Source organism: Scomber scombrus, chromosome 6 (genome assembly GCF_963691925.1).
Source record: "Scomber scombrus chromosome 6, fScoSco1.1, whole genome shotgun sequence".
In the NCBI taxonomy this organism is placed as follows: domain Eukaryota; kingdom Metazoa; phylum Chordata; class Actinopteri; order Scombriformes; family Scombridae; genus Scomber; species Scomber scombrus.
This window is the reverse complement of record NC_084975.1, coordinates 2,719,632-2,734,478: the sequence shown is the minus strand read 5'-3', so window position 1 is coordinate 2,734,478 and position 14,847 is coordinate 2,719,632. Positions and strand designations below refer to the sequence as shown.

Genomic DNA, 14,847 nt, shown 5'->3' with positions numbered 1-14,847 from the left:
GACGGAAACCTTTCCGCTTCGCCGCGGCCCGACCTGCGCAAGGGGGCGAGGTCCCGCCCAACGCTGCTTGCAGCTTTAATGTTGGCCTTGTTACTGCTCTCTGTGTTGTGGGTCTTTGCTTTTTATTGTACTGCCTTTGCTTTGTCTATCAAAGCACTTTGTAAACTCTTTTAAAAGGTGCTATATAAATAAAGTTGTTGTTATTTTTGCCTTGTTCACCATCTTAGTTTAGCGTTTGAATGTATAAAGAGAAGAATGAAGAATGGGTGTTTGTGGTGTGATATAAACTTTTTTTTTTTTAAATCAATCACAACAGGAGATCTTCCTTTTGTGGCTCCTGTGATTTTCTTTGGGAGCTCTTCAGTTTACTTGTGGCCCTCATATCATTTGAATCAGCTGCAGACAACATCACACCTGACTGTAGATGATATTCCTTAAGTGGGAGATTATTATGTTGATAAATGTTATGTATTCCCACAGCCTATTATTTGGCTGAAGGTACATGTGGTACATGCAGGTGTGTGGCAGTGGGAGTGATGCTGGGAAACGTGGGAAACTCCTCTCACATTCCCAGGACTGATAAAAAATCACTCCCTGCTTGGCTGGTCTAGCCTCAGAGTCACCATGATCCTGCAGCTGTGGCGACTGATTTTGACTTTGGGTGAGTTCATTTTCTATTATTTAAAGCTTCTAAGCTCCATGTGTTGGTTTATTTTCCTTGTGAATCTTTTTAATTGACTTCCAGGGCCACAATTAACAATGTCATGATAATTAGATTATATGTTGCTGAAGCACTGTAATGTAAGTTTAGTAGCAGTTCAATAGAAGTGTGCCTGCTGTAACTGATTTCAAAAACACTAACTCACAAAACTCAATGATTTTAGTCATTCCTTTCAGCTCAGATTTCAGTTATACAGGGACATACTTGCTCCAGTTTTTTCACTTGCCTCAGAACCCTCTAACCTTTCCAGAGTTAATGATAGATAAGCCAGTTAATGGAAAGAGATAGGTATGCTACCAGCATATGTCCAGTAAATATAGCGCTGAAAGATTGATCTCAGAAGGAAAAAAAATGTTTTGTGGATTGTAGCAGATCTTTCTCTGCATCATCAAGCGTCAGGAAACAATTCAGGAAAATAGCAATATACTGAAATAAGTCTTGAAGCAATTCCAGGGTCAGGAACAATGTGATAGCAGTAGACTGGAACACTCAGAGGTGTTGAAGTAATGTTGAGGCTACTGATAAGATGCACATATGGCATCTTGATTTTTTATTATATCTACAGGCAAACTTTAGACTGATCTAAAGTAGTCATAAATCTGCTTGTCATGTTAGAACCTTGAACAAATAACATTAAGTCTTTGCATAATTGATACATAAATAAATATATGTAGTTTATATTTAATATATAAACAACCAGCACTATAGAGTACAAGAGTTGCCATAAAGCCTGGATAACAAAGTCTCTTGTCACTTTTTCTCAATGAATCCACATCCTAATCATCTAAAGCAGCTGTCTGTTTCACTTTCTCTTCCTAGAATGCATCCTTCTACTTATCTCCAACCAGTCTTCGATTGAAAAAAGAAAGTGTGCATTCCAACTGAATCCACTGAACCCACACAACGACGTATATAGATATGTTGGCGATGTGAGTGGCTCGGTGCAGCTTTGCGAAAAGACCCGCTGCTGTGTCGGCTATTTTATGGTCAACAACAGCCAGCCAAAGGTTGACGTTCTTGGTAAGGAACCTGGATCAGAACCACTGGAGTAGACTAAACATTATGGATTCTGTTCTTGTGTCAGACCCTAACCCCTAACCATAACCCTTATCACAAGTCATAAACATTTTTACTCTTAAAATGTCATCAGATGATTTAACTATTTAAGCCTCATATCCAGCCTAAATCAGGCCTTTACGGCACATCTGACTGCTACTGGCTAAATAGGTTAATTATGTCTAAGTCTATGTCTAGTTATGTCTATATTATGTAATATATACATCCTTTTGGACTAAGTAGGATGCTCATGTTTTTTAAGTGTCTGTTGTGTCATTATTTTTTCTGCTCCAGCTTGTGATATAGTTGAAAAAATTTGCCCAGATGCAACCTGCAGGCCACAAACACGCTTTAACAACCGTTTCATTAAATGTGTGTGCAACACGGACCTCTGCAATAGTAACATGACCTGGACCCCGGAGCCCAAAGAGCTTCCACCCGCTTCTGTAGGTATGACGACAATTTTCTTTTCATCGCAAAAAATGTGGTCATTATTTCATGTTTTGTTCCCCCCTAAGTTCGCTCCAGACAGACTACATCCTCTACCCTCCTTTTGTTTGAAAATCTGTCATTAAAGTGAAAAAAATTCAACTTACATTTTTTAACATGATATTCACTTAATGGCTACTAATGAAGAAACCTCATATTAGACTCTAAAGAAAATAAGTGTGTTTCTTTTTTTCACAGAATATCCAACTTTAGTGATTCTGTTTGGACATTTGGGAGTTCTTCTCTTTGTCATACTCCTGATTGTTGCTGTGAAATGGAGAAACCTCCTTCGAGATAATTATCGTCACTTGGGTAAAACTTTCATTTTCAATTAGTGGCTATTTTTCTGTTTATTTTATGACATTCCCCTCCAGTGGACAACACTGAAACGTCTTGATTGCAGTTAATGTTATTGGAGTGACATGTCTTAACACCTTTCTCAGGGAGCAATTGCATGATATAAAAAGGAATAATTTTGTTTTCATAGATAATAGTGTACAGTACTTACTGAATAGTGCAAATGTGGGAATTAACTAGAATCAATTAAGTGCCTTTATGGTGGACTGTGCTGTCACAATTTTACAATATCATCAGCACACGGGAGGGAAGTATACTAGAACCTTCAGATTTAGATAACTCGGCTTCCATGTTTCTGCTCATCCTTGGAGTTAATAGCCCCTGCATATTACTTTAAGTGTCTTAGAGCTGGATCCAGATCACACAGGCTATATTATTGTTGCCCTTACAAAGGAAAAAAGAAAGTGTTGATTTACAGTACATCCTCTGCCTTATTCAGCTCTCATGATATCATTGTGCAACCTTGAAACAGTTACATTCTCGCTGCTGGACTGGCCTTGGTGTTTATCTCTGCTATAATGCCCCCTTTTACCTCCTGTCCTTTCTTCAATCATATTTCTTTGTCTATGTGCCTATTCACTTAGGCTAGTTTAAAATGAATAGTGGGTGACCTAATAATTTATACAAGGATTAAAACCTTTCAGGACTGCAATGAGGAAAAATGAGACTGTTAAAAATAACACAAAATGAAAGGGAATGGTAGTGTCAGATTTCCTTGAACTAGTGTATCTTCATTACATTACTTGTCCACTGTTATAGCTTTAGAGGCGAGCCAACAAGCCTCCCCTGATGATTCACATGTCTCACCACTGTGTTCCTGCCTAACATCAAAAGCCGCAGAGATTGACATTGCTGACGTTGAACTACAGCAGGTAGGCAAAGCTATCAAATTGACTTGTATATTTTATGGTCAGCAGTGAGCAAAGTATTGGAAAATCATATAGTTAAGTGAACTTGTACCTGTATGTTATTATATGTTTCAGACTGTGGCCCATGGACATTTTGCCACCGTTTGGCAGGGGAAGTACAAGGGATCCGTGGTGGCAGTGAAGGTTATCCCTACAAGCTCGAAATGTCATTTTATCACAGAGAAGGAGGTTTATGAACTCCCATTGTTGAAGCATGCTGGGATTGCCCACTTCCTGGGCACTGCAAGGAAACCAGATGGTGACAGTTGGCTCACAGTCCTGGAATTTGCTGAACATGTGAGTGGTTATCATTTGTTGAAGGAAAATTAATTGTGCATTTTGCCATTTTCTGAGACAAAAAAGTCAAAAGTTATTCAAGGGTCTAGGTGAATGGTCAGGAAAAGGAGTCTGATGTATGCTTTGCAGTCATGTAAACTCTATGGAGCAGCAAGTTCCTATTCAAATGTTTTGTTGAGGAAAATGATCATTTCCTGTAGTCCAGTAAAATGAATTTGCATGCCACACATGTTCAAGTCTACCACATCCTCTCACACTCATACTATCATTGTTTATCTGAAGCGAACTCTATAATAATCACGTTTTTGGACATAAATAATTAAGGTCCCTTTGATCCTTTGATTTCAGGGTTCTCTCCACTCCTTTTTGTGCAAGCACACCACCAGCTGGATTGTGTCACTGAAGCTCTGCCAGTCTTTATCACAGGGACTTTCCTATCTCCACTCTGACCTTCACAGCAATGGTATTTGCCAGAACATCACTGTGAAGATATGTGTGTGTGTTTGTGTATGTGTGTGTGTGCTTGTCCATGTTATGGCCTACCTATGTAGACAGCTCTGCTATCTATGTATATATATGCCCATTTTTAACCATTAACAGAATTTTAGTTCAGTGGTTAAATTGTCATGTAGTGGCGGCTTCCTCCTAACAGCCACAAGCAAAAATGTACAGTAAACGAATGAATGAATATACAAGTCTTTCTCGGCCCACTGCATTAATAACTCCAATCCACAACTATGTTCAATTATACTGTACGTTTCTTTTCTTCCAGATGTGCATAAACCTCCAGTGGCCCACAGAGACCTCAGCAGCTTCAATGTGCTTGTGAGAGCAGATGGTACCTGCGCCCTGAGTGATTTTGGTTGCTCCACCATCCTGCGTTCATGTTCCGGGCCTCGGCAGCAACAGAGCTACATAAGAAACACAGTGGTGAGACCTGTTAGGAGACATAATTTAGTATTGCAGGATTAGAACCTTTCAGAATAAATGAAAGCATACAGAATAACAGTTCAGATTCCTGTCCATCTGCAGGCCCATGCTCAGGTAGGCACTTTGTGCTACATGTCTCCTGAGATCCTGGAAGGCTTTGTAAACCTACACAGTGGCTGGTGTCTGCAGGGGGACATCTATGCTTTAGGACTATTGCTGTGGGAGATTTGGATGCGCTGCTCTGATTTATTTAAAGGTAAAATTCCTCTTGGCCTATATATAACATAATGGGGTAGCCTTGGATCATTTTAAATTTTGTCATGGTACTTTTTAAGTGGAGCTAGTGGAGCCACAAATGGGCATTTAATCTGGTGTATCACAACAATTTATCTATCTTTTACCATTATACTTATTCTGTGTTAAGCATGTATGTCAAACTTACAAAATATGATCATCAAAAAATGAGAGGAACAAAAAATAATGACACAAACAAACAAAACAGAACAACATAGAAATAAAAGAAAACTTCTTTAAGTAATTTCAACCATTGCTTCAGAGATGGCTTTAGTACCTTTTTCCAGCACACATCAGCTGTATATTTGACATGAGGATACCAAAAATATCATCTACTCCTTCTCACAACTTAAGTTACATATTGTGGAAAATGTATCAGATAAACATAATTTGGGGCACAAAGAAAGATTATAATTAACAATGTGGGAAACATTTTACTCCAGAAAGCTTTGGGATATTCTCATGAACAATGATAGTGTCCCTGGGATCTTTGGATTGAACTTGTGTCACTTACAGGGAATTATATAGGTTCTCATTAACCATATGATAATTATGAATGAAAACCAAATTTCCAACATCACATAAGAATGACTGCAGATACCAAGTGCTCAATCAGTTTCAAAATTGCTCTTGAATTTGAAAAAACTAAATCTCAGGCAGAGCAGTGAGATGAGTTATGTTAAACCCTTCATTCAGTTTGGCATAATGGCTATCACATGAGTCAATGCTGTCAGATTTTCACAATTTCTGTTTTTACTTTCCTTTTGATGTTGATGTGCATAATGAGCTGTATTTCTGTGCACTGCTCGGACACACTTTATCTCTGATGGTGCTAAATGGATGTTAAAATTCATACAAATGTCTCCATCTGCAGGCCGTATTGCTCCACAGCATCTCATGCCTTATGAATCTGAGCTGGGAGCCAGTATGACACTGGAGAACCTCACCTGGTATGTGTTTTACTTGGAAAAGAGACCCTCCATACCTGACAACTGGAAACTGCTACCTCAGGTATTCCTCCACATGATGCCTCTTGTTTGGACATACAGTTGTTATTGTGTTGGCCTGGAAGTAATAAAGATAATAAAGATAAATGTTTTGGACTTCTCATGGAATTCTGAATCTAATGAAAGTGAATGTATTGACTGACTATTTAAAACTCTCAGGGATCTGTGCTGCTGGAGCTACTGAGCGAGTGTTGGGACAGTGACCCGGACGCCAGGCTGACAGCTCCGTGTGTTGCGGACAGATTAGTCTCCCTTCAATCTTGTCACTCCTTATGATCTTTTTCATCTTGTCCTGTAGCCAACATATTGAGCACTTGTAATGTTTTCTTTTACTTCTAGAGCTGCAATGATTAGTCTATAAATTGATTAGTCGCTGACTATTTTGATTATCAATTAATTGTTTTAAGCCATTTTGTAAAGAAAAAATGATCAAATAACTCTGGTTCCAGCTCCTCAGATGTGAACATTTTCTGGTATCTTTGTCCTCTATGACAGTCAACATTTTACTGACTAAACAACTAATCAATGAATCGAGAAAATAATTGACAGATTAATTGATAATGAACGTAATCCTTAGTTGCAGCACTAGTCACTACTTTTTAGCTTTTCTAAATGATCAGGTAGAACTTTATAGGTAAGCCTCTTGATTTAAACATGTTTCCATTACACTCTGTCTTTCTTTTGGATTCTTATTTTTCAATGAGAACAAAAAAAAAATGTTATTTCTTTATTTTCAACAACAGGGTGGGGTTTGTTTGTATTGTTTGCTCCTTTGTCTAATTTTACATAACTGTCATACATGATTTAGGTTTTGTAGGGAAATAATAATCTTTTTTTTCAGAAGATACTTTGACTGCAGGCTTCACATAGCAGCAAAATCACAGGCGGTACTAACACTGTTCATAATGCCAGTGATGTCTCTGATAGATGTAAATGTTCCAATAAGTAAAGCTAGTGAGCAAGAACACACAAAGGGCAATTTGAACAGGAGTATATAATACAATGATTGGATGAATTCAATTTGGCTGTTTTGGTTTCTCACCGTCATACTGTTGTTGTTTACTGAGGCATTTTAATAGAGCAGAGCCATTGTCAATTTCATGAGTAACACCTGTACTTTTCCTACCATAACTTGACTGATGTGAAAAAGGCCATATGACTATTGTAAAAAAACAAAAAACAAAAAAACAAAAAAAAACTTCTGTGATTGGTGTGGTTGAGGTTGTGAGTTATTTTTTGTCAGTATCTTTGTTGTTTTTGTTTTTTGGGGTCTAAATTAAATTGAATAAATCTCTAGAAGGCCCTGTGTTGTATGCTGGACTTTGTTTACATAACTGTTGTTCCATGATGTAATAGGTACATGCGTAACTATGCAGTGAGTATGTATCAGGTGTTAAGTCAGGTGTTTAAGTGTTTGTATGTGTATTTCTGTCTCAAGCTACTTTTCTAGACACATTTTTTAGACTTAGGACCAGTTGATTGGAGACAGCTTGTCCAATTGGGCACAAAAGCTGTGTCTCCTATTGGAAAGAAGCTGATTTTTTTGGATCAGTGGTTAAGATTAGGGTTAGGGTTGCAAACTCTCACCTGCCTCTCTAGCACACTCATTCTGGCAATTTCCTAATTTGTCCACTTACTGGAGTTCAACCTTCAAAACACTATCAGACATTTTCAAATTGACAATTCAGCCATCAGATCTTCAGATCTTTTAATGGCTTTTTTGGAGTAGCAGGAGAAAACAATAACCTATCCGGAACTAAATTTAAAATAACAATATTTGTCACTCTTTTAGCACGAAGATTGATCCTTCTTCAATGGAAGTCTTCTCGTCCTCTGAGCTGTGGCTCCTCGACTACATTTGTGAAAATCTGGCAACCATTTATAGACTATATTAGACCAAGCTCCTAACCCTCCCATCTTTTTGAATGTAACTTCATATGAAATTAAAGCTGCGAGCAGCGTTGGGCGGGACCTCGCCCCCTTGCGCACGTCGGGCCGCGGCGAAGCGGAAAGGTTTCCGTCGGGTGCATTTAGACGCATTCAGACCCGGGCATTTATTGGACACTGCAATAAGTAGATACACGTTACACACACCATCTCTCTCTCTGTCTGTGTAGACATTTAGACTTAGCTACTGAAATGAACTGCCACTTTGATGAGTCAAACAGGAGAGGAACTTATTTCCAGTGAAACCTGTAGATATGTTTGTAGTTCATGCTCATGTAATTTGTGTTTGATCTAGACTTTGACAGCAATGTCAGTGAAATAGTTGACAGACTGCACAGATATCTAAAATCATAATACAGTCAATACACTTGAACAAGAATCAGAAAACTGAGGCACCTTTTCCTTATCAGGTATCATGAATTCGCTCATGTTTAGAATTGTTATTATGCTGTCCTATGCAGTTAAAATGTACACATATAGCCTTTCGAGTAGTTACCTTGTCATTTTGTGTAACACAGTAAACCAGGAATAGTTACCACAGACCTTTGTTTTTCACACTACATGAGAAACACTTCAATTGAGTATGACAGACAACATTTTGTAGATAACATTCTAATTTATTTATCATTAGTTTATTTCATTTAAATGTGGATATTTTGGGGATTACATTTCTTTTTAAATAACTGACGTGGTACCTTTCAATTAAGATAGGATTACATTTTTAAATTTTACCTGATACATCTCAAGAGCTGCCAGATGTCTTATAAGCATAAAGCCCTCCAGATTTCAGCCCACCACTCTGGCTTCTTCTACGTTTAAATATGGCCTCGTTAAATATTACATCATTAGCTAAAACAAACTTTCATTATAAATTATATGATTATCTCTAATAAATTGGATTGTGTCCTATTAACAGAAACTTGGCTCAATCAAACTGGGTGTAAGGAACTCCCTGCATGGCCTGGGGTCCACTGGGAAAGGTGGGGGGGTTGCAGTTTAATATAATTACTTTAAAAAAAAAAGTAAACTTCTTTCTTTTGGTTGCTATCCATCATTTGAATATGTTGAATTGGCTGTAAATTCTACATCTTCTGTTACTCTCATTTTCACGATATACCACCTTCCTAAACTGAGGCGTGGTTTTTTTATACCCCTTTTCCACCAAGCTGGAGCCGGTGCTGGTTCAGAGCCATTGCTCAGTTGGTGCTAACCCGAGCATCTCTTACGAACTTGTTGCTTTTCCACCGGCAAGGAACCACGCGATTACGTCACTGTATAACGTAGCCAGCGCGCGCCATTGAAGCACTTCCATGATTCACCAGTGAGAGGCAGCAACATGCTGCAAGGCATCTAGCCTGCCCGAAACGAAGAAGAAGAAGAAGAAGAAGAAGAAGAAGAAGAAGAAGACAGCTCTGGCAAAAAATGATAAAAAATAGTGCTTGTAATCAACAAATGTTTAACCTTCTGTAAATGACTGTTAGCCACGCTAGTGAGCTAATGAACGTTAACCCCGCTAGTCTGCTTATAAACATTAGCCCCGCTAGCCGGCTAATAAACGTTAGCCCCGCCCCCAGCCCGCTGACGTAATTGGTTCTTGCTTTAGACCAGCAAAGAGTTGCTGCTCGCTTTGGCACCCGTTCTGAGGCTCGGGGCTGGAGGTTTGGCGGGGGAAAAGCAAAGAGCCGGTGCTTAGTCAGGCTCTGGCTCCGAACCAGCACCGGCTCAAGCTCGGTGGAAAAGGGGGTATTAGAAGATGAAGTTGAGCTGCTGTGATGATTACGACACTGGTGGGACTGATTTCCTGTAATAATGAGACGGCTTACAACTAAAGAACTTGTGATGGAGAGAAAATTGATCATTTCAAATTTCCTAGGACTACAATCTCCTCCTCCTTGAAATGAGAAGACTACGTCACCATCATCCATAAGAAAGCTCACCAAAGACATTTCTTTTTAACACAACTAAAGAAAAATGTTGAGTGTCTACAGTTCTGCAGAGCACCAGTAGAAAGTTTGCTCACTTTCTTAATAACTGTATGTTAGGGTTAGGTTTACAGCCCGTGAGAAAAAGCTGCCGAACAAAAAAATAATTGGATGTGAACTCCCCACCATTTCTAAAACTCTACCACATCCACATTCAGTTGAAAGTTTTTAAAGTTTTAAAAGGCTCCTCACACCCTGACAACCCCTCCATTCAATCATAACCTCCCTCCAGGTGAAAGACTCAGCAGAATTAAGACCAGTACATCTCGCATCCATAACAGAAGTTACCCCCGAAGCAATCCGCAACCCAGAATGCATCACTGTCTGTTTGTTGATACTGTGATAAATTATTAAATCTTGAGTCTTGAATCTAAAATCAGAATTGACTATGACTAGAGTTGGTTGATTCTTTTGATTTTAACTTGTAGGTCACACCAAGAAAGTGCTATTTTAGTGCAATGACAACATAAAGCATGGATATTTTTTTCTCATTTACCCTGAATTTTAAATTTTACAGACCTCTATGTTGTTCAAAACATTTTTAAAAACAAGCTAAAGATTCATTCTGTTTGTGTACAAGATGAAAAAATAAAACCCAACTTCAAAAATGTTTCCAGCAGGATCTCCAACCATAACACAATCTGATGTGCATTACATACCTATTTATTAGCATTAGTATTATCACAGTTGACCATAGACTGTAAATGCACAGTGCTAATCAAGCTGGCATCTAGCACTAGAATCAGCTCCACCCTCACGTCCAATTATGTTCACTTCTGGCTCCGAAAATGAAAGATGGTGATGGCCAAATCCAACAAGGTGTCAAATTGCTAAACTTGAGGTCTAATGGGTGACATCATGGTATTATTTATGTACAGTCTATGGCTGCTAGTCAGTCCCACATCAGCTGAAATCCCACAGCGCTTTTATATTGACTGATATCTTCAAATGAACTTTTAACATAATCCCAGCAAGCACTCATCACTCTCTTTACATGAGCACTTTAAAGATATTACTCCATTTGATTTCTTATTAATAGATTATTGTACATCTCTGTAAAAACATGATCTTTATCTCTAATAATACAAGTTATAGCAGCTTCTATTCTAATATCAGCATGCTTTATATATATGTGCTCTGAGGATGTTCAAATCCAGAGCTGCACCAAACCTACGTTTCTTAATACTGTTAGTAACACAGATATTTAAATATAAATGAAATATTAATGTTATTCCCCAGTTGATAATAAATCCGAGTTAGCCTGTAACTGCATGACAGCACTCTCCTTTATTACTCTGCCCCCCAAAGCAAACCTGTGGCAGCTAAATGGACCTCACTATTGACAGACTGAACCTCTCAGCTGGATGTCAACATTACCAACACGTCGAGTCCCCAGCAGGCAGTTTTTCTACAAAATGAAGCAAAAAATGGTTGCTCCTGCGGCGGCCTCCGCTACGCTGCAGAACCAATTAAAAAAAACTCAATTCAGCAGCTCAAACTCCCGCTGTGAGAGTGATGGCGCGGTCCAGCTGATAAGCGGCTCAACGTTCAAATGCTATGTGTTACAGTACAACAACGTCACCTCCCTTCCGCCTCAACGCTCGCTCTCATGCAGTCACCACACAGCTCTGACCTGGACCTTCCCCAACACCTGCGGCAACAACAAGCAATTTGTGGAAGGTTATATAGGGTAATTAACAAATGCGTTGTTATGGTTTTGCCTGACACGTTTCATATCATGTTTGCGGTTCCCTCAGGGCTTCTGCCACGGAGATGCTCCCATGTAGAGACGAGCTGCAGGTGCAAGTGAAGACAAGAGTGTAGAGTCGCTCAAACATTTACTTTGCATCTGCTGTTTCATTTATACTCTCTGGTACAAAGTGGATTTGTGAAGTACTAAAACGTGATGTTCGCTCGCTGTGCTGCTTACAAACATCTGAGGCCATAAATAAGTTAAACGCCTTTTACTGACACGTGGAAGTACACAGATGCTTGTTTATTTGAATGCAGGTGTTAAAATATGTTTGTTTTATGCCAAATTCTGAAATCACCCCAATAATGAGCCAGTGAAAGCATCACAACATCCTGAGCTCTCAGCTTCTTTTGGCCTCTCTCACAAAGTTTGACAACTACTATGACTATGTTCTGTTACTATGGAAATGTAATAGATTACAGATTACTAGTTACTCTATTTAAAATGTAATAAGTAATGTAACTATTTCAATGACTTCATCGAAGTAATGTAACTTATTACATTTGATGAATTTTCTAATTTTCTAACCAATGTTTTCAGCTGTTAGGGTAAATGTTCCCTTCATCTGTCCTTCCTTCCTTCCTTCCTTATTTCCTTTCTTCCTTCCTTCCTTTCTTCCTTCCTTTCTTCCTTCCTTCCTTCCTTCCTTCTTTCCTTCCTTCATTTCTTCCTTTCTTCTTTCCTTCCTTTCTTCCTCCCTTTCTTCCTTCTTTCCTTTCTTCCTTCCTTTCTTCTTCCGTCCGTCCGTCCTTCCTTCCTTCATTCCTTCCTTCCTTCCTTCTTTCTTTCCTTTCTTCCTTCCCTCCTTCCTATCTTCTTTCCTTTCTTCTTCCTTCCTTCCTTCCTTCCTTCCTTCCTTCCTTCCTTCCTTCCTTCCTTCATTTCTTCCTTTCTTCTTTCCTTCCTTGGTTGTTGAGCTCAAATATCAGCAATCCCTCTCCAAAATCTATGTAGAAACATATAAGTATTAGCAGCAAAATGTTGTTAATATATTAAAGTAAAAGTAGTGGTTTGGTCCCTTTGACTGATGTATTATTATATACTGTATGTGTGGAGGGAAAAAAGGAACAGCATTTCATGAAAAGAGCTGTGGAGCATGTGGGTGGATCTGTCACGGCAGAGGAAACACTGCACGGCTGGAGAGAAAAATGGATTCCACTAAATACCAGCAGACGTCACAGAGCCTGTAAAAAAAAAAAAAAACCTGAAGCTGAAAAGAGGATAATTATCCTACGCATGCAGTTTTATGCAAACGTCTGGGCACCCCTTCAAAAATAACATATTTTGGATATTTTTTAATTGAAAAGATGTAAAAACAGCCTCTTGGTGACATAAAGCACAATATGTGTCATAAATTGAAGAAAAAAATACATCTTAGTGCAAAAGTATAAAAGTTTGAGCAACCTAAGAAAGTCTCAGGTTCTTTTTACAAGGTCTCGGATCTTAATCAGCTCGTTAAGCCTGAGGCAAGTCAACAATTGTCATTAGGGAATGTCAGCTGGTGCCAATTTCAAAGCTTTACAAATACTCCAACTCTTCAAACCCTGTGCAAACACTCGGCAGCCACGGGCTTCTCTAAGCAGCTGTGTGAGACTCTGAAAATGAAACGTATTGATGCCCACGCGCAAAGGAAGGCTACAAAAAGATGGTAAAGCGTTGTCAGCGCTCACAGTGCGAAATGTAATTAAGAGATGGCAGTTTAGAGGAAATGTGGAAGTCAAGATTAGATCTGGTAGATGAAGAAACTCTCAGAGAGAACTGCTCATACGCTGGTCAGAAAGACAAATTAAAATCCTGCAAAAACCCTGCAGGAAGACTCAGTAGTGGAGGGTGAACTACAGCTCAGCTCCTCTCTGTAAGACACGAGTAACTATTACTATTTATCTGTATGTTCATCATCATGGATCATGCACAAAATCCGACTGTTGATGCATGATTCATACATGAAGGTTTTCATCACTAATTCGATCAGTCGACGCATTACTCCGAATTTCTCCAAGCTGACATTCCTCATTTCTATGTTTTGTTACTGGGTCAATGATGTTTTCTTTTGTCTCCATGTGGTTTAGTCAAATTTTAAAGGGTTAAAATGTGAAAATAAACGTATGAGTGGTGGCAGCATGCGTTACTCTCCATAAAAAGCAGCAATTTTGTCACATTCACTTCCTAGATTGGCACATTTCAGTTACTGTACTGTGACTACTACTTTAGTCTGTATCGTGCATCAGATGTGTTCAGCTTTAAACACTTGTGCAGACTCTAAATCTGCCTTAAAGCGACTCTTACCTTTCTTGCATTTCACACAGCACTTTGAAAAAAACTTGAACAGCAACAACTCTCCTCACTCCTGTCCCAACCCCGCACTCCTCTCCCCTCCGCCTCCGCGAACGTGCACTATATATATATTTCCCACGGGGAAACAGAAAACTATATATATATATATATATAGTTTTCTGTTTCCCCGTGGGAGCAGCTGGAGGTGGAAGCCGTGGCTTGCTTTTGTCGGTCATTGTCAGTCGCTACTGTGTGTTTACGGCTATCTCCGTGGATCATGGATGTATTATTAATGCCGTGGATCCACAACAGACAACAGACTCTCTTCCGGGTGGGGGTGTGCGTGCAATTACGTAATGCGGAAGGAGAAAACAGGCAGGTCGCTCGGTCTGAGTTTTCACAGAATATTATGAGAATGGATAATGATTAATTTCTATGCCTGGTGGATCTCTCTAACATTTTAGAGTGCCATTATCTTATTAATAGCATTTTAACCTAAACAAAAACATGTGTAAAAATGTAACAAATGTAAGGGTAGATTTAACAACAGCAGGTCAAAGCAGGACCTGCAGCACTTGGTAACGAGCTGATCTCCAGTCTGTCTCAACCGAGTCCAACCCGGCTTCTTGTCAGCGAGATGAGAAAATTGAAATGAGCTTTTTCTTGAGTGACACAGTCGAGCTTTATTCTAGGATCTGTAATTTCCTGAGAGGCTTTCATGGAAAGAAATATATAATCTGGTAATAATTGCGGGGAAATCGAGAAAAAAGTTCTGACAGTTATTTTAATTATAGTTGAAGTCAAAGAAGTTGTTGAATAGAAGTGCTTCGTT

At 39.1% G+C, this 14,847-nt stretch overlaps 1 protein-coding gene across 1 annotated transcript; it reads left to right on the top strand.

Annotated features, from left to right (window-relative positions):
- Positions 1–624: 624 nt before the first annotated feature.
- LOC133981859 (bone morphogenetic protein receptor type-2-like) lies at positions 625–6,335 on the top strand. Its single transcript, XM_062420720.1, has 10 exons — positions 625–661; positions 1,541–1,741; positions 2,072–2,227; positions 3,383–3,495; positions 3,607–3,828; positions 4,177–4,291; positions 4,601–4,758; positions 4,861–5,014; positions 5,927–6,063; positions 6,219–6,335. Exons 1-10 carry the CDS (start codon positions 625–627, stop codon positions 6,333–6,335), a joined length of 1,410 nt encoding a protein of 469 aa, XP_062276704.1.
- The last annotated feature ends 8,512 nt before the right edge of the window (positions 6,336–14,847 follow it).

Bases quoted from the DNA above. Each gene is read 5' to 3' on its own strand.
- LOC133981859 (XM_062420720.1), top strand. From the start codon at position 625: ATGATCCTGCAGCTGTGGCGACTGATTTTGACTTTGG. The intron at 5,015-5,926 runs GTAAAATTCCTC...CTCCATCTGCAG, and splicing joins CTGCTCTGATTTATTTAAAG to GCCGTATTGCTCCACAGCAT. The intron at 6,064-6,218 runs GTATTCCTCCAC...TAAAACTCTCAG, and splicing joins ACTGGAAACTGCTACCTCAG to GGATCTGTGCTGCTGGAGCT.